This window comes from Solenopsis invicta, chromosome 9 (genome assembly GCF_016802725.1).
Source record: "Solenopsis invicta isolate M01_SB chromosome 9, UNIL_Sinv_3.0, whole genome shotgun sequence".
Taxonomy (NCBI): Eukaryota; Metazoa; Arthropoda; class Insecta; order Hymenoptera; family Formicidae; genus Solenopsis; species Solenopsis invicta.
The window spans coordinates 17,258,964-17,283,769 of NC_052672.1; the positions used below are offsets into that span (position 1 = coordinate 17,258,964).

Consider the following 24,806-nt stretch of genomic DNA (forward strand, 5'->3'; position numbering starts at 1 on the left):
AAAACTTGAAATGCGGCGACGGCGGCGGTGACTGTAAATGGCGTGCTTTCTCCACTTTCTTCCTGCGATTATTTATCATCTCGATGATCTCGAATTCGAATATGTCTCGAATTTTTCTCGATAGTGTCGATCGATTTTCCATCCGTCGTTCGTGCGACCGCGACGTTCGATTCTAGAATCGCTTTCACCGCAAGATGTCGACAGCATCGACAGGCGGCGCGCGACATAACAGCGCGACACGGCGCGACACGGCGCGACACGGCGCGGCGTCCGTTCGATATTCAAAAGAACGTTATGTACGCCGCGCCGCGCCGGTTTCGCTCTCTCGCGAAGGAGGGAGGATGCGGAGGACGCGGAGGTCGCATCGTATCCTCGTGCTCCGCAGTCCGCACGATCCGCACCACCTCGCCAGCGCAACACGCGCGCGAAACGCGGCGCGATGGCTGTCAGTCGGCCGCCGTAAGCCGTCGAGTGAGCGTGAGTTCGTGCGGGCTTTGCCTTTGCGCCGTCGACATTGCAACCATCGAGAAGCGATCGATTCCACGCGCGGAGCTGCGCTCTCTCGCTTCGCGTCTCGCGCCTTTTTCTCGCGTCTCCCCGGGCGGACGATGTAGATTTGTAGACGTACGGCGCAAGAGGTGCGGATCGATCTTTCTCCCTTTCTCTCTCTCTCTCTCTCTCTCTCTCTCTCTCTCTCTCTCTCTCTCTCTCTCTCTCGTTTTGCTGAGAAACGCGCAGTTCAAATCAAGTTTGTAGAAATGTAACAAGATTGGGAGATAGATAGATAGAGAGAGAGAGAGAGAGAGAGAGAGAGAGAGAGAAGAGAAGAGAACGTACGGGACGGACGGTAGCTGATGTGTGTGGCCCACGTGATGATTGCAGGAGGTGCCGCGCGAAGGTGTCGATATTTTCGATACGAAGTGAGAGCGAGATTCTGCGTCAGTGACAGGAGCTTGCCGTAGAGGAGCGCGCGCGAGAGACAGGGAGAGAGAGAGAGAGAGAGACAGAAAGGGACCGATCGATGTTCACGTGTCAACAACGCAAAGTGAAGTTGCCCGCGAAAGGGTGCGCGAACAACGGCCATATTCAAGGCGAGCCCTGTCGCGCCCCGTGCCGTGTCGTCGTCGTCGTCGTCGTCGTCGTCGTCATCGTCGTCGTCGTCCCCCCGTGCATCGCCCCTGATAGACGCAGGCTCGCGAAAACAGCGCTCGCGCGATCGTCCCGTCCACAGATCGTCTGGAGGAACGTAGGAAACGTAAAAGAGGACGGAACGACGTGAACGCGTCGAGTGTGACAACGGTCCGTCGTCTCGTCGAGATGGAGTTCAAGTTCAACGTAAATAAACTCTTGCCCAGAAAGATCAACAAGGTCACGCATAACCTACTGCCGGAAGACTTCAAAGGTGATCGGCGCGAGCTCAAGTGAGTATGCTCCTCGGGCTCGAGATTCTAAAATAGCTCACTCCAACTATTAATCGCACCACGCAATGTCCATTTATACATCGAAACTCGAATCGCGCCTGTCCTGTCATTTTATTCGCGCAACTTTTTATATTTATTTACCAAATCGTTACCTTTTATAAATATAGCCGGATAAAACGTATATTGTGATGTACATGCATCTAAGATTTATTTCCATGTAAATTTATAAATACGGACAAATGCGCATACTAGGATAAAATATACGTACACGTGTGTGTGTGTGTGTGTGTGTGTGTGTGTGTGTGTGTGTGTGTGTGTGCGCGCGCGCGCGCAAAAATAAAATACGTATATTGTACAAAATCTTTTAAAAATAATTTGTTGTATATAATAATTTATATTGCAACTTTGCGCGACACTCGGTAACATATTTTTCGGATTGCAACATAATAAGTACAAGTACTTATGTGACTGTTTGAATTGTGAAAATAATTGAAATCTTTCTTTTTCCAGCTTTCAATTCGATTATAATTCGCTTAATTATAATTAAAGGCTAATTTTATGGAACTTATCAAAATAATAATTCTCAATCGTAAAAGATCGTTATTAATTCTTGAGAGACTTTGTGGAAAGAGGTATCTTTTTGGTATTATCACAAATATCTTCCCATCGTTTTCTCATCTATTTAAACTAATTGAAATAATCTTCAAAATTTATAAACACGTTTTTAAGTTTTTAGGACAAATATTTGTTTTAGTAAAAATTTTCGTAAAAAATAAAATGTAATATAATTTCTTTTGAAATTTCGAAAAATTTTTATGGTTAAAAAGTTGGTGGAACAGCGAATACCTCTATTATGGTATCTTAGAGCGAGATTAAAGTAAACTGAATTACCAACTTTTCAGTTTCATAAACTATTTAATAAATTAAGTCTTGCTACGTTCTTCATTAACTTAAGACCAAGTGTGTGTATATTATTATTATTATTAAAAAAAAAAAAAAAAAAACGAAAACAAAAAAGACAGAAAAGAACGCAATACGTGAAAATATTGTGTAGTATCGGCCAGTATCGTCAAGGTTACATCGGTGATTATAATACATAATAGATATATGTACAGACTTTGACTGCATATTAATGACATAGCAAATCGATCGTACAGAGGAAATTTCGACATTCTGTGTAAATTTCTGCAATGTCTCGTTATTAAAATAAATCTTTATTACTTTATTGCTTTTAATCTATGTTACCGTATATTTTTCTCATAACTCGTGTCATTTCTTTGCTATTATTATCTTATCATTTTTTTTCTTTTTTATAATTTATTGATTCAGTTATATTATACTTAATAAGCAATTTGCTCATGAGATAATGCGATATTGATTCATTAATTGATTTATTTTATTATCAATTTAATTGGAAATTTTTTATTGCAAGTTCCATATAATTTTGTAATGAGAAATATATCCTATTTTATTAATTGTAAAATAATACAATGTTTCCAATATATCACGTAGAGAATGTTACAAATATGTAGACAAATCTTGCAGTTTAACAAATTATAGAGACAAAATCTGTAAATTTATTCACGAACTCATAATGAATATTCTTGTTCGCTTATGCAATAAGTCCCGTCTCGTTATGGTTTGTGACGCATCAATTACTACTTTCCAAGCGTAATACATATCGAACAACACTAAATCTTATTAGCATATTGCGTCAAGATCTATTATTGATTCGTAAAATGTTTAGTAATCTAGAAGGAATGGTTAATATTTTAATACCGGACGATTACAAATTTTGTTATAAATTTTATAAATTATAAAACTCAGTTATTCTCCGCAAATATATATAATCAGCTTGATTGCACAATTACATAGAATCGGAATCCGAATAAAAATTAGACTTTGAGAATTTACATAGAATTTAAAACTTGAATTTCTATAATTGAAAGTGAATTGGTATAAAAGCATAAATAATGTGTAAAACACTACTCTTTAGTTAAACTTATTTGTACAATTTCAAATTAATTATGTCCCATAAAATGTAATTTTAATTTTCCACCGTCATTGCTCCTGTAAAATCTTATTCTTCTTTTAACATTTCTTTATAACTTACGATTATACGTTGTTAACGAAATATAGATTGCATTATATGTGACTGTTGAACAATTCAATGTTGACATTTTCAAATCTACCATCGTAGCTAATGATTGCGGAACGTTAATTGAAAGTCAGTGCGGAATACTTGGATGCCGCAAAGACTACTGTAATTTTATGTCATTCCGTTAATTAAGATTACGTAGATCACAATGTAAGCGATACCCACGATAAAGTCTAGATAAAACTCCACGTTCCAACATTTAATTGTTCAATTCATTCGTTAGAAATTTATCATTGTACAATACGCACATTACCGTGACTTTCGCTTGTGTATAAATTACATCATATTCAGAGCTATGGTATTTATTTTACAGTTTGAATAATAGAATAGATCATTTTATCGGTAATCTACAATTATACATATTTCAGATCAGCCATTGCCTCATTAAACGACAATTAATGCGCGATACATTTCCATATGAAAAACAGACGACGAGATGATTCTCCGATCTTTGATAATTTTTTGTCACGAAGTAAACTTTTCGAACGTTAAAGTCAGATTGAACAGGCGGAGGCGGCTTTCTGTTGTCTATAGATTCTCGTAGATTCTCGTAGTTCAAGGAACTCGGTTCGCTTGCAACAACCTCCGTCGAATTCTTGGGCAGTGACTCGCGACGCTCGCGGAAGTCTATGACGAAATGGCAGAGAAGTAGTTTCTCACCGCGAGAGATTTGTCCCTTGTTATCGGGTTGTTATATGTACGGAAACTCCAGTCTCCGGCTGTCTGTCCTCCTTCTCGACAGAAGCATTTAACGCAATGATCACACACAATGGTGATTATGTGCTGCAAAATCGCTCGTTATCTCGATATTAGATATTAGAGAGATTATTGCGCTCTTTCGCAATTTTGTAATTTTGTAATTTATACTTTTCTACTGAAAATAATCGTCTTGAGATTACGTTACCTTGTTAATTACATGCGTTGAGATGCAAACGTAAACAACAACACGTAAATGCATCTAAGAAGATTTATATCAGTATATCTGCTATATCAGTTGCAATTTACTTACCTTGTTAAAGTATAATTGACTATCTTCGAAACAACATCTCTTCTATCTCTTCTACTAATACTTTTCACATGTATGAAAAATTGCTGTTGTTAAACATGATTAATAGTTTCTTCAATGGTAAAATTTAATATACATGTATAACGAAATTATTTCCTTGTTCGGTCAATAATTTCAAATATAGCCACATAAAATTACCGGAGCAAGAAGCGCGAATAATCTTCCGTTCTTTCGATGTGCGAGGACGATCGATATATCTCATTTTCTTGATCACCTTGATCCTTCGTTTTTATAGAAGCGGCGTGTAATGTTTCCGGCATCAATAACATTCATCAGATATGACTATTTGGAATAATGTTACTGATGGGAAAGTAATCTAATTAGCCGACATTATATATGATTAAATAATGATGATAAATTATTCATTTAATTAAACTACAAATATCAGTCTTTTTTGAGACATTCTTTTTTTTGTATTACAGATCATACATCTTTAAAAGTGTTCAAATCAGTTCACGTTCTATACATGAAACTTGTTAATTTTTAAATGGATATTTGACTAAAAGGTTTTGGAATATTTATTACATAATATATCTATTATATTAAATATTGTGGAGAAAAATATATTTTTTTAATTACAACAATATTTCTTTAAATAATTCTTTAAATTGAATATATTTCTATAAAATAATAAATTATTAAATGTTATATATGTATTATAATTAGTATCTGTCAGGTAACTGTATATTTATCTTGAAAGAAAAAGTTTTGATATACACAACAATTCTCGTGTAAAATTTGTACAAGCTAAATAAACAGGCGAATTAAACAATCCGTTGTCAAAATTAAGCAAACGTCTTACGTAAGATGCTCCGCGAAATTTCATGTCTTCGAGAACTATAGATTTCGCAATGCAGCTTTCCACACTCGGTGATTACTCACGTCATCGCCATACCATCCATCACACTTTGCGCCTGTAGCATAATGGCCATAAGAGAAAATATAATACCGATAGAATAAATTAACTCGGATCTATATCGCAAAAGCGGATTGGCGCGCGTCCAAAACTTGAATCAGGTCATCTTTCTAATCAAATGATGCGAGAGGAATCTTTTTTATTAGAGCGGCGCGCGGTGCAAATAATTGCATCCCTCTATGTAATTTAATTCTAACGTGTAATTTCTTCGTATAGGCGAAAAGTGATCAAATACCACAAATACCAAACTGTACGTTGTTCTACGATACTCAATACTGCTTGTTATAGAAACCGTAAAACATTTTCCGTCTTATGAATCACTTTATTGCTATTCAATAAATAATTTACAGCATTATTTAGAATGATCATTTCACTTTTATGCAGCATTATTAGCATTAGCACTTGAAAATTATGATCGGTATTTAAAAGTAAAGTTTTTTTTCCATCCAATGTAAAAGGAATTAATATATTAACATAAAAATTTATCTGGATGTTTTTTCCTAATAAATGCACAACTTTCTACTTTTTTTTTACTTACTTTTTATTTAACTATTCTTCTTTCCGCTAGCTTTTAAAAGCTAGGTTTATCCTAAATACTTGACACAAAAACATCAGATTAGATTTTTTAATTTGCCGTTCAGAATTGATTTAGCATAGATCTGTGAGAAAAATGCTTGTGCCATAAAATGTGAAAACGAAGCAGGAAAAGTAGAACATATAGCTGCTTCGTGCTATTTCAGCGATAAATTACTATCTATGTAGTTGCGGCGTGGCATTAAAATACAGCGATGCTCGATTGAGACAGAAATTAAATTTTCAACATCTACTCAATTTTTTTTTTACTTACTTTTTTGCTTTTATTTATTCTTATTTTTTTGTAATTATGTTTACAGAATGTTTATAGAATATTATTGTAATTTCTAATTGTGTTAATTAGATTGCAGTTTTTCAACTAATTTAAATGTAATAAATATCTACATACAAGACATCTCATACATGAACGCATATAGCTAAATCTGCTAATTATTCTGTATATGAATATGTTGGAATTATAATATATACATGCATGTGTTCATTACAATGTAGATAAGAAATATTTTCTTTTTTCAGCGAATGTCAGAGACTATTGAGTAGAATACTAGACGATATGGGCGAGGCATCGGCGAGGGCTCAAGGACTCAACAAGCCTATCACTAGCGCCCTTAAACTTCGAGACACGGACCATACAATTTATTTGCTCGTAGATAACGAGGCAAACAAGTAAGCTTTTCTTTTCATTTATTGTTAGATAGATGATTCACACTTGAGATATACTTGACTATTAACTGTTTACTCTTGAAATCTGTGTTATCGCTTATGTGTTAACAATATCATGTTTAAAATTTTGATACTTGGATAATACACATGCATGTACAATCTGATTGATCTCTTTGACTCTCTTCCTTAATAAACAACCTTCTACAAGTTTACAAAATTTTTCTTACAATTAATATTCAAAATCATAGAAAAATAAAAGAGTTTTTACATCTCGATCGCAATCATTCTCGACACTCGACGAATATTCTTTGAAATCGTTGATACACGAGTTTTAATTATATTTCTATCTATACAATATGCAATTTGCCGTTCTTAAAAGACTGTCTAATTAAGGTGCAATATAATACAATTTTTATAATGTACAAAGACTACAATGTATTCTCGAATTAAAGATACATTCTTTGTCAACAGATACTTATTAGTCAATTTCGCATTGATTGACTAATCAACTTTAGTTAAAATATAATATTAAGAAAGATAAACGTTTCCATTACAGCTTTTCACAAATTATTGCAACGTTACATTCTGTTCTAGCTTAAAATGATTTGTATTATGATGATTTGTATCGATCTGTACGATAAAATGTAAATCTATATCTGCGATCTATTTTCTCTTGCAGAGTTAAATGTTGAAAACCCCTATATATAATCGTATGTTATGTTTTTCAATTAATGTTCCTCCGATGGAAACGGAGATTTAAAGATATGAGATCCCGCGTCAGGCCATATATGTACAGATATTACGCATCACTTGTGGCGATCATAAAAATACCATGACGTAACATAGTGTTCTCCAAATTCGTCTCGCGGGAGATTAAGTGATTCATTCGCATAAACTCGCATATGATTGATTTTGCAGAGGTCTCGGTAGTGTGGTGGGATTACTGAAAACGGGATCGAAAAATCTGTTTCTGTTCGACGAAACGGGGGAACATTATCAACTTCAGGCAAGATGCATCCTGGATTTCTACGTGCACGAGTCGCGACAACGTATGGGTCTGGGCAATATTCTTTATCAGCACATGTTATCTGTAAGTTTAGCGTACGTTTATTTTCGAATCTTAAATTACACCTTTTTAACCAATTTGATTAAATATATCCTTCGCCAATGAAGAAATTCCTACGAATGATAAATTTAAATCGACATACGGAATTAACTGCTTTTGCCAGTTCATTCTGATCAGTTATAATCGTAGTTAATAAAAACAAACAAATTAAAAATTACCAAATATAAAATGTACATTTTTGATTTTTCTTTTGCGATTATCTAGAGAAAAAGTATGCACCTCTCTCTTATTACAAATCTGAATGATATTTCACGCAAGGAAGTGTTAATGAATAATTAAATACAGGAGGAGCAATTCAGGATTTTTAATTATCGTACAGGACTACTGTAACATCTTATCTTTACATTGTTGCGTTGTGATTCATTGTTTTATTACGTAAAATATAATGAAATATTGCCATTATTGCAGTTTTTAAGATGCGTTTGCTGGTAGTGACCGATTTAATTGATGTAGCATTCTCTCTCGATAATTGTATGTTAACGAGACCGCGAGAAACGGGCCGTTCTCACGTGAAGAGAGAGTTTCCGCTACATGATATCCGAACTTCCCCCCGCTCGAAGACAAATCTTCGATGCGCCAGTACAAGGCATAATTACTTCCTGCACGGGAGCAGAAGGCGTCGCGGACGCGATCACGATTAAGCCTCTGTGCGAAACGAAAGCTTGACCGCTGCAATCGCAATTACGCAGTGAAAAAAATAATGAATACCAAGAGAAAAGAACAAATGATACTTACATCATATATAAATATAAATAATAAATAAGTAAATAAATAAACCGTGTATTAATATATTTTAAGTATTCTTCCTTAATTTTCTATTAATGTACGCTTTAAATATAGATTGTAATTAGTCGATTTATATTTTTTAAGAAAATGAGGCAAAATGTTCCTATACAAATTGATAAATGAAATTAATTTGCAAAATTTAAGATAAATAACTATTGTACTTTGAAGAGAAAATTTTTCAGTAAGAAATAATTTTTTTCTCAAGGTAAAGTATACTTATATATACGCGCGTAACAAAGAGAAAAACGGAGAATTCTGTAAACCACTTTTCGTTCCGCTCGAAGACGCGTAACCCTGAAATCAGTGTCACGTGAGGACAAGTGCAGAAAGCTGTAACGAAAGAAGACGGTTATTCTTTATTATTTTTTTTTTTTTTTTGCTCGATACAATCTTGTCTACAATACCAGATTTTTTCATGCGTAATATGTAAGATTCGCTAAGATAAATTTAAATGAAGAATGAAATTTAATTTTCAAATAATATGCTTTTCGAGATTACAATTTAAAATCGAGTTTTGTCTAAGTAAGTAAAGAATTTAAAAAAATAATCCAGTTATTTTTCTCACGTTGAAAAAATTTCACAACTCTGTTAAAAAATTAATTATAGATAAGCAGTATGTGTATTGTATTAATATATTTCACGATCTCGGAGCAAGATTTCAAATTAAGTTAGTTAAAAGTTTTACGGTTGCGAGTTTTACGGTTTTTGCCTGCAAATAAAAATTAATTAATACTATGACGAAAACATTTTGAAAATGCGTACAGTCGCAAAGCGAGCTCGCGTCATGCTCAACTGTGCTCGAAAAGTACTCGTAGCTAGAATTTCACTAGAAATAACGACGTGAATCGAACGGAACAGCCGAACGGAATAAAACCTGAAACTCTACTAAACTCGCGTCCGTTATACATGCATGCTTATATCCCTTCACTCACACCTCACACTGATTGTGAGTGAGTCATTCGAAAGTACGACGTCATAATTATTTGCGTATCCAACGTTATATATGTATGTCATCACGGTGCGAGATACATACGGATAACGTCCTCGATCGCTTCTAGTTTTTCTACAAAAGTATACGTTGATAAGATTTTTATGATTATCGCGGTGACTTGTACTTGGTATATGAAAGACGATAATACAATTTTTGAATCAAAGTCAGAAACACGCGGTATTATTCTTATAGCATCAACGTCGATCCGCCATCTAAAACTTGGTGAAACGCTTTCTCATCTTTCCCCGTAGTTACAATTTTATAATTTTAAACGTACTATACGAGTACAACGATCACCGCCACACGACTCTCTCTCGCAAGTCGCCGCGCGGTCAGATATCCAAGATATCGCGCGATAAAACGTGACTGATCTTAAATAGACGCGTGACAAAAGGTCATTATATCGTGCACAACAGAGGGAGGCGGTGTTACGCTCGAAGGTAACTCGCAAGGTGACTGAACTCGTCCAGCCCGTTTGTTTCGGCACGGTTCGTCGGTTTGTATTTAGTGTTTAGTGTGGTACACTTGACGGGCGTTTTCTCCTAATCATGCTCCTTTTACGTGAAACAGCTAATATTAGAAACTTGCAATTAGTTTCGCATCAAACGCGATTAATCGCGTGTGCGCGAGGCGCAGCATTATTGCAGCCTGACCTAAGAAAATTAAGTATGCTTGTACGCTGCTGCATTCATCCACGATTCCATACATATACATATTCTATCACCCAATAACAAATTTGAGCGTATTTTTTTTTAATCTCGCGAAATGTCATTGCGAGTTGTACTAATAATATTAAGAGAGTAGGGTGCACATAAACATATTACCAAATTTTTTAACTTTTCTTTCTCTTTACTCTCAAAAGTAGATAATATATCTATCTCGTGCAACGTTCTTTTACTTAAGATTGGAATAACGCAAATATTTTTTTTCAGACGATTTTTTATCCCTCTATTTGCTCATTTTATAACAAGTATACTGAGATTTTTATTTTAATACACTTGTTACATTTATACTATTTCTGATAAAAAATATTTTGTAGGAGGAGAACATTAGGCCAGTGAAATTGGCGATCGATCGACCGTCGGAGAAATTTTTAGCTTTTCTACGCAAATACTATGGACTGTTGAAGATTATTCCGCAAAACAATAAATTTGTCGTTTTTGAAGGATTCTTCGATGACGGTACGTATTTATAATTTTTGCACGCGTTTTTATTGAAATTACAAATGTGTGACAAATAAAAAAAAAGAAAAATACGTATGTGAGAATAATAATTTATATTGCTTTACATTATTGATTTGTAATCATCTTCTCTTTACGTTATAAATATCTTACGTTATAAAAAATCTTGGAAAAAAATAATGAAACAATTATAATATTTTTGTTTGTGATAAAATATAATTTTCTACGTTTCTACATCTATAATGATTCTCGTGATTACGAATAATCAAAAATACTAGCATAGAACGTGGTACAAGCAAAAGAAAGAGCCTTCTGGGTGCGAATTGGAGGGATTCTATCCTTGGCTATCATTAATCTTTATTTCTTCGACAAGAATTATTGTATAATATATGGCATGGAAAAACGCTTTGCTTTCGATCTCTTATAGTAAAGCGATAATGAGGCAGTATTTTTCGATAAAAGATAAATGGCAGTGATACACGCGACTATAAAGATAAAAGTCTTATTTGTTTCTAAGATTCCATCGCGAAAACTACATTACTTTTTTCGCCAAAACTCATTATCAGTGAGACGTGCGTGATAAGCGTCATTGAGATTAAATTCGTACAGCACGGAAACAAAATTATTCTGGGACGTCGCGTCGCGCCGAGTGTAATATAACGATGATTGAAAGATATATAAAATATAAAAATAAGCGATCGCGATATTCTTTTCTTTCCTTTAAAAACTTACAAGTTTTTACTTTTTGTGATTCATACATATATGCTCTCTCCTCTCGAAATAATCGCGATTCAATTCTTTCTTCTCTGATACGGTCGAAACGATTCTCGCGACGTTTTTCTCGCTGATCTTCAAGGTACCTGTTCTGTTGATTTATACGGATGCAAGGTCAGACATCGTCGATCTGGTTTCGAAGGTCAAATCGCCCTATACGAGACGAGTTACCTCGTATTGAATTTCTCGCGTCCTAAATCGCACGATCGCGATCGGGGAGGGTCAAAATCGCGGCCAATGCCGTGCTAAGGACGATTCGTGCATGCCTCGATTATATCTACGCGATCGATCAACCTCCGTCCTTATAGGCGCCAAGTTACTGTTTGAGTCACATTTATGCTAATTATGTACAATCCGCTCTATTTTCTTAATAGTACTTCTCGAGAAATCGATAAACGTTTTATATACTAGAAAATGGAACATGAAACGGATATATGAAAAGGAAAATAGCGATCGCAAGCAGATAATGAGTGGCACCACGATGCAGCGATAAACGACATATCTAACAGATTTTGTCAAGTGTAAAGCTATACGTAAAGATTGATAAGAGATAATCCTGATGTTACATACATATATCTGTAAAATTATACGTACAATAGAGATCAAGATGAAGACAGTAAGTGTAGTACATACGCGAAAACAAATTTTTATAACTTGTATTAATATATAATGTATGATGTACTCGTATTGTGTATTAGACAGATAATGAACCATTTTTTTAACATTTTCGAAATACTTGATTAATTTTTATAGCTTAAATCAATTGACTTAAAAATAAAATGATAAATATTGTTTGTCTATGAGTTGCCGAAAGAATCTCTCCTCTCCACTAGATATACTCGTACTCGTATTCAGATCACTAGATACATTCACCTGAACTTTGAGAATATTGAATATAGAATTAAATTACAAGTAAATTTGTTTAAGAAAACTTTAATTTTCGCGTTTGCGCAAACTTTGCACATGTAATTCTCATTTACAGAGAGTCGAGACGTGAGGAGCAACAGATACAGCCTACCTCCAAGAATGAGTTTGGATGATGGTGTACCGAGCAATAACGATAATAACGGGAGGAACGGTGCTAGGTAGGTGCGTCAAGTTGAACATCGTACGACTACGGAGCGACAGATGCGAGTCGTAAACAGTTTGCGGTTATACAGAAGAAAATGATATATCGCTTTTCAGTCTCAACGGGGTACCGTACGTGGCATCCGTTCCGCGTAGCTCGTTCGGTAGATATGCCGCGGCGCGACCGCCCTGCTCCATGGCAAATGTGAGTACAACAACATGAAAGAGAAGAAAACTTTTTCCAAATAACTTTATGTCATGTTTTATTCATCAGTTTTATCGCGTGCATCGTAGTAGTTGTTGCTTTAATGTGTATATTTAAGTTAAATTGTTATGTATATGTATTTTAGAAGAGAGAAAGAGAGAGAGAGAGAAAGAACAAATTGTGAGCATCTGCAACAATATCAATAAAACCACCGAATTTTAATCCTTAATTATGGTATTATGGAGTCACTATTAAATGACTCTCTAGTTTGTATAATTTTGGTATTTTTTTTTCAACATCAGCATTACTTTATTCAACTACAACTATTTTTCTTATTTTAAACAAAATATTATTTCAATCTTTTAAAATTACTTGAATATAATATAACGAAAGAAAATTTAAAGTTTACATTTACTTTAGCCTAAAACAAATTGGGATCACTAATGATACTCCATGATATCTTCTATACAATGAAAGGATTAATACTCGTTAATTTAACAAAGCTTAAACATTTATCTCTAAATGTGGAATAGAAAAAAAAGCATTATTTCTTAATTAAAAAAAAAATAATTAAAAATTTTTAATCGTTATTAAAAATATACATGATGTGGTCCTACACAGACAATATATATTATATTCAATTGCTGTCAAATAAAATCAAGCATAAAAAAATTTTTATTGGGAAAACAATATTTGTGCAGAAATTTTCCTCTTCGTTTAAGAATCTAATATTAATGCTTAAAAATTAATCATATAATTTTGATTATCTCTCTTAGGCTTTCAATATTTCTCTTAACTTCGTAACACACGGCGTAACACGACTAATCATACATATTGACGCTTTCTTTTAGATAATCCATAACACAGCGATGCTTGGTCAATCAGCCGAGCATACCGGGTGAGTAAAATTCACGCAATGATCGTTGAGGTGATCCAATCCGAGCCTGCAAACTGTGCTTGCCTCATATAATTTTCCTTAATATTTAATTGAAGATTATTATGCATAATAATAGCATTGCACAGGAAAAATTTTGTTATGTGCAATAATATTCTTTTGGTTGTGATATCTTGATAGGCATTCTCTCATGGTTACACAAGTAGAATAAAACATTAAAAGTTTTAAGAAACTCTGAAAGAAATTTTCAACTGTAAAGAACAAAATGGTAGCAAAATGATACTCAGTGCAGGACATAACGCACTTTAAATAGCAAAACTGTGAGAGAAAATTTATGAAAATATGTGTTGCCTGCATTTATATTTATTTTCGTATTGTTGCACTGAAAACGAACGTTTTCCCTTTTACCAGAGAGAGAGAGAGAGAGAGAGAGAGAGAGAGAGAGAGAGAGAGAGAGAGAGAGAGAGAGAGAGAGAGAGAGAGAGAGTCACTACTAAAGCTTTAATTAATTTTACTAAGAGTGTGTGCTCAATACATCTAAAACATTTTAAATAATCCAAAATGCTTCAAATAATTCATTGTGATAATGCCTTGCGTTAATGATAATAATATCAACTTAATTTTATTATCTACAATTTTGAAAAATCTATTTTTGTTCGATAAATTAAGTAGATGATATGGCGATAATGCTCAATTGACTTAAGGAAGGTTAGCGAACCCGGAAATTTAAAAAAAATCTGAAATTTGGTGTACACATAGAGGAGTCCATCCGTAACACAAAAATATTTTTTGTTTGTGCTCAATTTCAGTTTAAGAGGGTGAAACACCCTTTTGAAAAAAATCGTTTTTCTTTGTAAGTGAATATTGTTGAAACTATAAGAGATAAAAAAAAATGTTCTGAATAAAAGTTGAATAGTTTGAAGAGTATTTTACAACAATAATTTAAAAAAATTTTTTTGTTATTGTTTAACAAAATACCCCCACTACCCAACGTTTTTTTTTTTAATTAAAAAAATTTTTTCAGCCAAATTAAAGCTTATTTTTATACAAATCCAACCATATATAATAAAGTGTCATTCCTTTGTATCATTCTTGAAAAATAATAAACTCCTTATATATGCACGCTATACGCACCTTGTTCGTGCACTCGATTTTTCCCGCATATCGCGTATTACGCAAAAGAATGTTAAAGACAAATGAGTATAGTACAAAAAATATTAAAATAAGAGTTTTTTAATAATAATAATAATTGAAATAATAAAATAATAATGAGTTTTTTGAACTCGACTGCTAAAATCAGTCAAATATCTTTGGCGATGTCAAAGTATGTACGTAATACTTTGTACAATTAAAAACAAGTTATGAATAGAGAAATTATTATTTTTGCAAAATATCGTTTATTTAATTTTGACTGTAGAACAGTTGATTTCAATGGTCAATGTATTTTATTGACGAATGTTAGGCAACCCGAAAATTCAGTAAACTTTTAAAAATATTGTGTGGAAGTAGAATAGTTCACAAAATTATTTTTTGCTTTTACCAAATTACATCTTTAAGGGATGAAATCACTTTAATCACACAACGGTGAGCGGGAAAAATCGAGCGCACGGACAGGGTGCGTATAGCGTGCATATATAAAGAGTTTATTATTTTTCAAGAATGATACATAGAAATGACACTTTATTATATATTGGATTCGTATAAAAATAAGCTTTAATTTGGCTAAAAAAAATTTTTTTTAATTAAAAAAAAACGTTGGGTAGTGGGGGTATTTTGTTAAACAATAACAAAAAAAATTTTTTTTAATCGTTGTAAAACACTCTTTGAACCATTCAACTTTTATTCAGAACATTTTTTTCTATCTCTTATAGTTTCGACAATATTCACTTGGAAAGAAAAAAACCGATTTTTTTCAAAAGGATGTTTTATCCCCTTAAACTGAAATCGGGCACGAACAAAAAATATTTTTGTATTACGGATGGACTCCTCTATGTGTACACCAAATTTTAGATTTTTTTGAATTTCCGGGTTCGCAAACCTTCCTTGTTAGAAAAAGAGAGAAAGAAAGAGACAACTTGCCAGAATACTACTTTTATACTGAATCCATAAGTGCTACCTCTTGCCGGGACACATCTAAACTGATAAATATTTCCGAGTTATCTCGATTATCCAACTATCAACTAGATTTCAGTCCGCGTAAATTTGAAATGGAACTGTCGATTAATCTGTTTTATGTGGAAAAAATGTAAATAGTATGAAATATGTGTATATATGAATATAATTCATAGACATCGCCAAATAAATACATTAGGAATATATTTTCATCTCGATGTTATGCAGTCCAATAATACAAAAATGATGTGTTTATTATTTTCTAATGTATGAAATTCAGAAACATCTTTTTAACTCGTGACGATAACTGATGATGCTCGCGTATTTAAAACCCTTACAAATTTCATTAAAATTGTTTGATTTTCTTTAAAGAAATTATTTTCACTATACACATTTCTACTTGTGCATAAAATGTAACTAAATTGATTGAGTTAATCAAATCTGTTGACTTACGTACATTAATATTATAGATATTATACGTAATATCTCGCGTTTAATTATTATCTAATAATAACAATAGAGTGATGATGTACAAGAAAACAGTAGAAAGACAAAATACTAGAGAATTTTTATATTGCGAATATTTGTAATATCGTAAAATGTAAATATATAAATTGGTTCCACTTATACGAAGAGAAATGCAAGATATAATGGAGTATAGATAATTTCAAGAGAAATGTGTTCAAATCACTTTTTTTTACATGCTTAAAAGCCGAGATTTGTTTACGCACGCATGCACATTCCAGCTTAATTTATATAATTTATGTGTGTGAAAATGTGTACATTATATTTATTTCACGTGCTCTATGTAAATTGTAGTTTATAAGTTTGTGTATGTAATTATTAGCACCTATATATGAGTTAATAAAATTTTATTTGCTAATTTGCTGCGCACATATAGTCACGTTTACTTTTCCTTTGACCGAAAAGTTGTAAAATTAAATAGGAATCTGGATGTCTTCCAACTTTCGTACACGCAAAAGTTCGAGTTTCTTCTTGAACTTTATTCGACGCGTTATTTATAACCTGAAAATCTAAAGCCTCAGTGCAAGATGCAATCCTAAATATACAATAAACTAGCAAATGCTTTTCTTGTATTATTTATTTAGATAAGTATAAAAATAATTACGCATTTACGAAAGAATAACTTTTGGCTTTGCAAAACTGGTTATTTATTTGAATAAAAGAATACAAATTTTATTTGTTTGATCTGTTTATGTAATTTTTTTCTAATATAGATAATATTTTATAATTAGTTCTTACATGGGGGGGAGGGGAAGAACATTGTACTTTGATGTAATTTATGTTTGCACAAAAAAATTATGCTGTTTTTTAATGTTTTATGGTTCGTTAGTATGAGCGAAGCATGTTTATTGTTAACTGCGCATATTACAATTGTATGAAATCAAGTGTTGTATACATTATTGTATATAAGAATTGCTACTCTAAAATTGCGTTGATATATGCTCATAAGATTTCGATAAATTACTGTCAATCTTAAGGAATGTTTAAAGCAAACTTAATTTAATCTTGTGCTTAATTTTGCGTTGCTATATTAAATTGTTATATATACGTAATTTCTGCTTCAAAATTCTTTAGAGTTAAAATAATTTTATTTTTAAAAATTGATTTTTGGATTTAAGAAAAAGTAAAATGTAATTTGACCACTTTTTTCATGGTTGATAATCTATTTTTTCTTGATCTCTTAATCGTCTCTTTTAATGTATAACTAATAGAAAATATTTGAACGCTTTGTCTCATATTCACAAATTCCTCTTCAAATTAACTTTGCATCGAGCGAATCCAGTTTTCAATAATAGACGAGACGAAATCTTTTTGCCGAGAGTATGCGACAGATCCGCGAGAACTCAAGACTGACAAGATAAATGAGAGAAAGACACATAGTGATTGCGTATCGCTTGCAATTGCGTCACTTGTCACGACTTGACGGGCAAGTTGATTTTTCAGCAACGGTAACAGTGTGTCGCCGCCTCCAACGCAAGAGGAAAACAAGAAATTGGAGCGGCCGCGTTCCCTCAGCCTCTACTCCGAGGAGGAGCAGAAGCAACGTAGCCTCGAGATGAACACCGTCCCGACGCCCATCGTACCGGATAATCAAACCAAACCCTTCGTCCCTGTCCTGCTAGATGCCGAGAAAACGGAGAAGAATGTGAAACCACCGTCGTGCAGCCAGGAAGTGGCTACCGGTACCAATCAACACGGTCATTTGGATCTCAAGTTTTATCATTCACCCTTGTGGTGAAACGATCTGGCTGATATGTAGTTATCTTCCTCCTTGTTTTTTCGAGGAATTTAAGATGGAGCGGATCAATCTAAGTTAATGTTAAACTTGATTTTTCTTCTCTATCTCTTCTATATTACATAGATGTAACAAGCTATTTTACTTTTTAATAATATAACAGAAATGTTCTCTAATATTAATGTTTTAAGAAATAACTGTCTCAAAAAAATTATGAGTTTAAATGATTAATTAAAATTATGTCCAGACATCATAATAATTCCACGAATTAAAATTATGAATACAATATAATAGAAATATGGAATTATTTTTATGTCGATAAATAATTTTAATTTATGGCATTATTATTACGTCGCGACATAATTTTAATTCGTTGAATTATTATTATGCCTTAACATAATTTCAATTCATCGAATTATTATTATGGCGCGACGTAACGATAATTCTGAATTTCTATTATGTTTAGACATATATAATTTTAATTCATCGTATTATTATTATGCCAAGACATAATTTTAATTCATCGAATTATTATTATACCGCGCGCGATGTAATAATAATTCTGAATTTCTATTATATTTTGGCATAATTTTAATTCACCGAATTATTATTATGTTTCAACACAATTTAAATTCGATATGGAGGAATTTCTCAATACAGAATTAAAATTATGTCGAAACATAATAAAAATGCAGAATTATTACTATGTCGTGGCATAATGATAATTCAATGAATTAAAATTATGTCAACGCATAATAATAATTCGACGAATTATTATGATGTCTAATTTTAATTATTGATTTAAACTCATAATTTTATTGAAACAATTATTTCTTAAAACATTAATATTAGAGAACATTTCTGTTATGCTATTAAAAAGTGAAATGGCTTGTCATAATTGAAAAGTAAAATGGCTATGTAGAAAAAATTAAAAATTTAGAAGGGAAAAGTACATAATACACTAACTCACAGTTGAACTCACTGCGATTCATTGATTTTACAACTTTGTTTCTATTTTTTGATATCTGTAATATAAGTAGTAGAAGGGTTTTATCAATTTTTTTTTATTACAAGATTATAGCGACGCCGACGTATCGTAAATTGTGCGAGCGAAATTTGACACAATCTGACAAAAGTAAGCGACATTATTATTTATATTAAAGAATCGTGTTATTTCATTTCTTATTTTGTCGTTTTATTACTTTGAAAATAGCTCATCTGTCTTGCAGAAAAAGAATTTAAAGAAATTAAAAATAAAGCTATTAGAGAAAAAATCCTACATTTTATGATTTACATCCAAAAATTTAAAAAATTGTGTTTCTTTAAAATAAATAATCCATATTTTTCTTTAATTCATTTATATAGGTATCAGAATTTAATATATGTAACGAACGAATTGTATACGTATATATTCATATCCCCTGTTCAAGAATTGAATTAACAGATATTGTGCGCACGTAATAAAAAATTTACCGAACTGATTAACTATATTTTGTCTCACAAAAATAAAACGAAATTTCAAAGAGTTTTATAAAATATATTCTATCATCAAACGATTTCAATATGCAGCTTTTTGAAGTGAAATAAACAATAATAATCATGAACTTTTTTATTGAATGTAGGAATTATACGAAGCTAGGTAAACAAACTACATAAATGAACCTGCGCATTTGCGCAGGAAAAATCAAGCTGCATCTATCTACGTGTAATCATTTATTTATATGTATGTGTTTATTAACAAAAAGAGTATGTGTGCAATATATAAAAGAAAAACGCGTCACAACGTAATAATTATAGATATGAAAATATAAGTAATACGACATTAAGAAATTTTCTATGGATCATTTTGGATCACAAGTCCTGTTGTAAAACTTGACAACTGCATTTTCTTATTGTATGCGCGTGTTGTGTACGTATGTGTGTGTTGTGTGTTTGTATTGTGTTTTCCCGCAATCTTAATATAATATATAATTTTTCGCATCCAGTAATAATCTTTTATAAGTTGCGTATTAATATAATTTATCTGTATTTAGTATAATGAGAAAAAAAAAACAAAAACGCACAACTTTTCCCATAGTACTTCGCTTCGAATTTAATGACCGATTGAAATAATACATGCACGTAACGCATAGAAATAAAAAAAAAATCGCTTGTACGTCTATACGTGAATTCATGTAAACACTAGGTCTATAAACGCATGACAATTAGTTTAGGTATCACATATTGGAAATGTATAAGTAGACTTGAAATAGGACTATAGCGTATTGGCAAATATGTTTGTATTATATTAGTTGAAGACTGTTCATGTGAAATCGTATCAATATCATTATAGTTTATCATGTAGATTTATAGACATCAAGATACTCATTAACATTTCAGGATGTACAATTCAAGTAGCGGAACATTCTACAGAGATTATAAGGACTATAGTTAAAAAGAGGCAGAAATGGATCGATATTAATAACCTATACCAATAAATTATTCGCTCTGGGCTATCATTCAGCGCTGAACGTTATCGGAACTCGCGAGTCGTTACACTGCACGTAATGCAATGTAGTCACTGACTAATATGTAAAGTGATGTAGCACGAGCTTGGGAAAAATTGAATATTCACATCTGCCATTTCAACTACAAGAATTTTATATAATTCATTCACAGAGAATCATATATGTAAAACGTGCTTGTAATAAGGTAAAAAAAAAAAGAAACAAAGATTAGATACATGAAAATTGAGAATATGACGATGTGCTGAGTTTTGTTAATCAAGAAGAAAATAAACAAATAGTTACAAAATATTTATTTTAAAAAACAATTTTGCTATATTATAAAAATATTTATAGCAACTTCCTTTTATACATCAACTTTTACTTTTTCGTGTTTATCACTTGCTTTTAGGCATTATTTAATCTATATTATGTATACATAATTGTGTATCACTTAAAAATATTTTGATGAAAATACCAATTATCTAATTTAGCATTCGTATAATTGTACATACTTAATCGAGATATCAATAAAAAAAGAAACAAAGTAGATTATTTTCTTGCATAGAACAATATAATCAAACATCATATTCGGCTCCAGATATTTTTTCATCTGTAATCCACCAAACTAACCTGGTGCAAGTGTCTTGCTCTAGATATATGTATCCTTGTAGCAAACCTTGCAACATACCAAGAGCTATTCCTGCCAAAACATCAGCTATATAATGTTTTCTCGTCAAAAGTCTGGACATGCATACTGAAAAGGACCATGCTAACAAGAATGGTATGCATATGAAAGATACAGGCCATAGATAAAGAAAAAAATATGTAATAAATGCTGCGTTTGTTGAATGGCCAGATGGAAAGGAATCTTTTTCAAGAGCAAAACTGTCACTGGTCGTTATAGGCCGTCTCCTTCTTGTTGCTGCTTTTAGAAAAGCAACTAAAATAATGGTGAGCGTCAAACCTGAAACAATATTTTTGTCTTTTAATATAATTGTTTAAAGCGACAATGTCATTAACTTTATTTTGAATATACCTATTATAAGATTAACTTGTATTTGATATAAATTTGAATTGTTCAAAACCCAGATAAGCATGAGATTAGTTATCAGCCATATTAAGTTATGACATGATATCTAAAAAAAAGAGAATAGTAAGTGGAAAAAAATGTACAAATTTATATACTTTATTTTTTATTTAATCAACAAAATAAATAATCAATCTTACGTCTAAAACTTTGTGATATGTTTTCAATTGTCTTAAAAATAAAACTTGCTCTGCCCAGTTAACGAAAGCATTAGTTAAATAAGCATCAACTGCTAAAAGTTGTCTTAGTGTAAATGGTACTTCTCTTTTCTCCTCCTGAATATAAAACAATCTTTCATTTATCACAAATTTGAAAAAGATAAGTCAATGATATAATTGTTTAAACAGAAAAAAGAATTTTTTGAAATTTATATATAAATATAGAAATACGAAGATATGAATGCAATATAATTAAGCAATAAACAAAATAAATGTACGAAGTGCAATGAAGCAGCAGAAGTCGATTCAGACTTTGAACGCGTTTCTAATGATGTTAGAGCGTGATTCTTAATCGTTTTATTATTCATTTTTTCTTAGTCTAGCTTTATTATTCATTAGACGAAAGACAAAGATAAAATGACAAAAAAAAACATTGCTAAATCCGGCCAAAACATAGACATGATAGGTTAGGTTATAACTGATATACACTATCGTATCAAGGCTGTGTTCCGTTTTTACTGGCAGTACTGAAAATTTATAGTTCACGTCACATATACTATACATTTTCAGTACTGGCAGTTAATATCGGAACATAGCCCAAATTGAATCGATGTACCATTATATGTTGCTTTTGTAGGGTTGTCAGGAGGATTTGAACGAGGCGCCTGGAAGAGGAAAGTCTGGACGACACTTCAGAGGCTATGCCTGGATCAAGAGGGGAGGGAGGAAGGCGGAAACACTGGGCATCACCGCGAGGTGTGGAATGAGCCAAGAGACACGTTTAACGTTAACACAACGGTTTAATATCAGAAGGCGCGTTACATTGATACGCAAGATGTCGGACAGGCCCGACTGTACACGCGAACGGCGACTAAGAGACACGAGTCCGTTACACACACGCACGCTTGCTTGCCCGCACGAGTTCCCTCTCGAAAGCACGGGTGCGCGGTAATCGCCCGTCGCAGCCAATCCGGGGCTCAGGCTGACGCTGAGCCAATACCTACACAGTATCAGTATGACGTTGCAATATGGCGCTGCACTAGCGCCCCTAGCGGTGGACGCTTGAACTAACAGAGGAGGTTAGCGGAGACAGCCGCTAACTTACAATATAATATACTGTGCTGACATCATTGAACTATACTCTAACTGGAATCAACTGGAATGGGCACTGCCATACCTGCCATATAACGTCCGTAAGCGGAAAACGTGATAGAAATAACATGATGCGAGAGGCCACCCCTCTTTTTCTAAGCGTCCTCTGCGCATGCGTCAGCATTCACATTTCTACTCAAAAGTTAAATTTCTTCTTTGTTTTCATGTTGATACAGCATGTAACGGAATTCGTGGAAACAAGGAAGAAATTAACTTTTACTTAAAAAGTTACTTAAATACTTAAAAAAATACAATACAATTTTGCTTTTGTTTTATTTATGTATGTCACTCAAGTCGCTCGTTTATCTATTTTTATGTGCCGGTACTGCAAAACTTTCTAACGTGACTGTACTGACAAAGAGAGGTGGCCCTTCGAAATGGCTCTCTCTAGAGTCCCTAGAAGTAGAGTCTGGACATCTGCCGCTAAAATGTCGGTGATGAATATGTCAGTGTATGTACGTGAGCTTTATGTGTGTGAATGTTTATCATTGTGTGCACTTGAACGTGTTGTATGCTGTTATCGCATTGGCTAAAGAAGATTAAACAGGGATCCGTATTGGTGCTGCCATTTTAGGTGCACAATCACGTGCATCCAATCACATGGAACCCCGAGATGTCCAGACTCTCTACTTCTAGGGACTCTAACTCTCTCTCGTCACGTTTTCTGGCGGCTAGTGCCCATTCCAGTTAGAGTATAGTTCAATGGCTGACATATTATCCTTTATTTATATAAATATATAAATATAAATAAATAAATATAAATAAATATATATATATATATATATATATGGCTTGTTTTCTATTCCTGCACTACACTGCACTGGGACGTTCCTTCTTGCTTTCGCTAACTTTCAAACATATATCTATTTCATTTTAAGTGCACACTAATACAGGTGGTTCAGGAACAGAAAACAGTGGAAAAGCCAGCCACAAACACACATACATGCACATACGCCATCACAAACAAAACATCATCAAACATCTTATTGCATCTTATCATATCACTTACTATTATAAATTTGTATAGACAAAACAAAATCTATTAGATTCTGTTGGATTTTCTAAATAAATTTTCTATTAAGGGGATGCTAAAGTCGTCCTTTTTTACCGACCGAATGTTAATTTTCGGGCATGCCGTTCTTCTAATTGCATTTGCAGATTTAAAAATCCTTTTCCACAATTAAAGTATAGACAGTAATGTATAATGGACGCTATATAAGGATAATGAAAACAAAAAAAATTGGAAAATTATTCTCAATTTTTTTTGTTTTCCTTAGCCTTATATAGCGTCCATTATACATTACTGTCTATACTTTAATTGTGGAAAAGGATTTTTAAATCTGCAAATGCAATTAGAAGAACGGCATGCCCGAAAATTAACGTTCGGTCGGTAAAAAAGGCTTTAGCATCACCTTAAATTGTATTTCTGTTATATTGTGATTTATTAAATAGTTGTTCGTGTTAAAAAGATTAATTTAAAATAAATAACTTTTTTCATGAAATATGCTTTCTAGTTACAAATATATCATTTATATATGGAAATGATAAATATAAATATATATACATATACATGTGTATATATATGTATGTATGTATGTATGTATGTATGTATGTATGTATGTATGTATGTATGTATGTATGTATGTATGTATGTATGTATGTATGTATGTATGTATGTATGTATGTATGTATGTATGTATGTATGTA

The 24,806-nt window shown here is 32.8% G+C and overlaps 2 protein-coding genes across 4 annotated transcripts; one reads left to right on the plus strand and one right to left on the minus strand.

The window, feature by feature from the left end:
• Positions 1-251: 251 nt before the first annotated feature.
• Positions 252-21,009, plus strand: LOC105201818 (alpha-tubulin N-acetyltransferase). 3 transcript variants are annotated; one of them, XM_026133302.2, is made up of 9 exons: positions 252-638; positions 883-1,421; positions 6,672-6,821; positions 7,737-7,908; positions 10,761-10,902; positions 12,659-12,761; positions 12,862-12,949; positions 13,801-13,847; positions 17,925-21,009. In XM_026133302.2, the coding sequence occupies exons 2-9, from the start codon at positions 1,318-1,320 to the stop codon at positions 18,217-18,219; spliced, it is 1,101 nt and encodes a 366-aa protein (XP_025989087.1). In that variant the 5' UTR covers positions 252-638; positions 883-1,317; the 3' UTR covers positions 18,220-21,009. The 3 variants fall into 3 exon arrangements, with proteins under 3 accessions (XP_025989087.1, XP_039309540.1, XP_039309539.1); XM_039453606.1 differs by having other exon boundaries at positions 252-477; XM_039453605.1 differs by lacking the exon at positions 252-638 and having other exon boundaries at positions 673-1,421.
• Positions 20,999-23,251, minus strand: LOC105201900 (phospholipid phosphatase 6). Its single transcript, XM_039453608.1, has 4 exons — positions 22,564-23,251; positions 21,930-22,064; positions 21,739-21,838; positions 20,999-21,666 (listed from the first exon to the last, which is right to left on the minus strand). The coding sequence occupies exons 1-4, from the start codon at positions 22,564-22,566 to the stop codon at positions 21,278-21,280; spliced, it is 627 nt and encodes a 208-aa protein (XP_039309542.1). The 5' UTR covers positions 22,567-23,251; the 3' UTR covers positions 20,999-21,277.
• Between the last annotated feature and the right edge of the window lie 1,555 nt (positions 23,252-24,806).

Excerpts from the sequence above, each read along its gene's own strand:
- LOC105201818 (XM_026133302.2), top strand. The coding sequence starts at position 1,318 with ATGGAGTTCAAGTTCAACGTAAATAAACTCTTGCCCAGAAAGATCAAC. Across the intron at positions 6,822-7,736 it reads GTAGATAACGAGGCAAACAA|AGGTCTCGGTAGTGTGGTGG; the intron begins GTAAGCTTTTCT and ends TTGATTTTGCAG. Across the intron at positions 12,950-13,800 it reads CGCCCTGCTCCATGGCAAAT|ATAATCCATAACACAGCGAT; the intron begins GTGAGTACAACA and ends GCTTTCTTTTAG.
- LOC105201900 (XM_039453608.1), bottom strand. Across the intron at positions 21,839-21,929 it reads CATATCACAAAGTTTTAGAC|ATATCATGTCATAACTTAAT; the intron begins GTAAGATTGATT and ends TCTTTTTTTTAG. Across the intron at positions 21,667-21,738 it reads ACAAGTTAATCTTATAATAG|GTTTGACGCTCACCATTATT; the intron begins GTATATTCAAAA and ends ATATTGTTTCAG.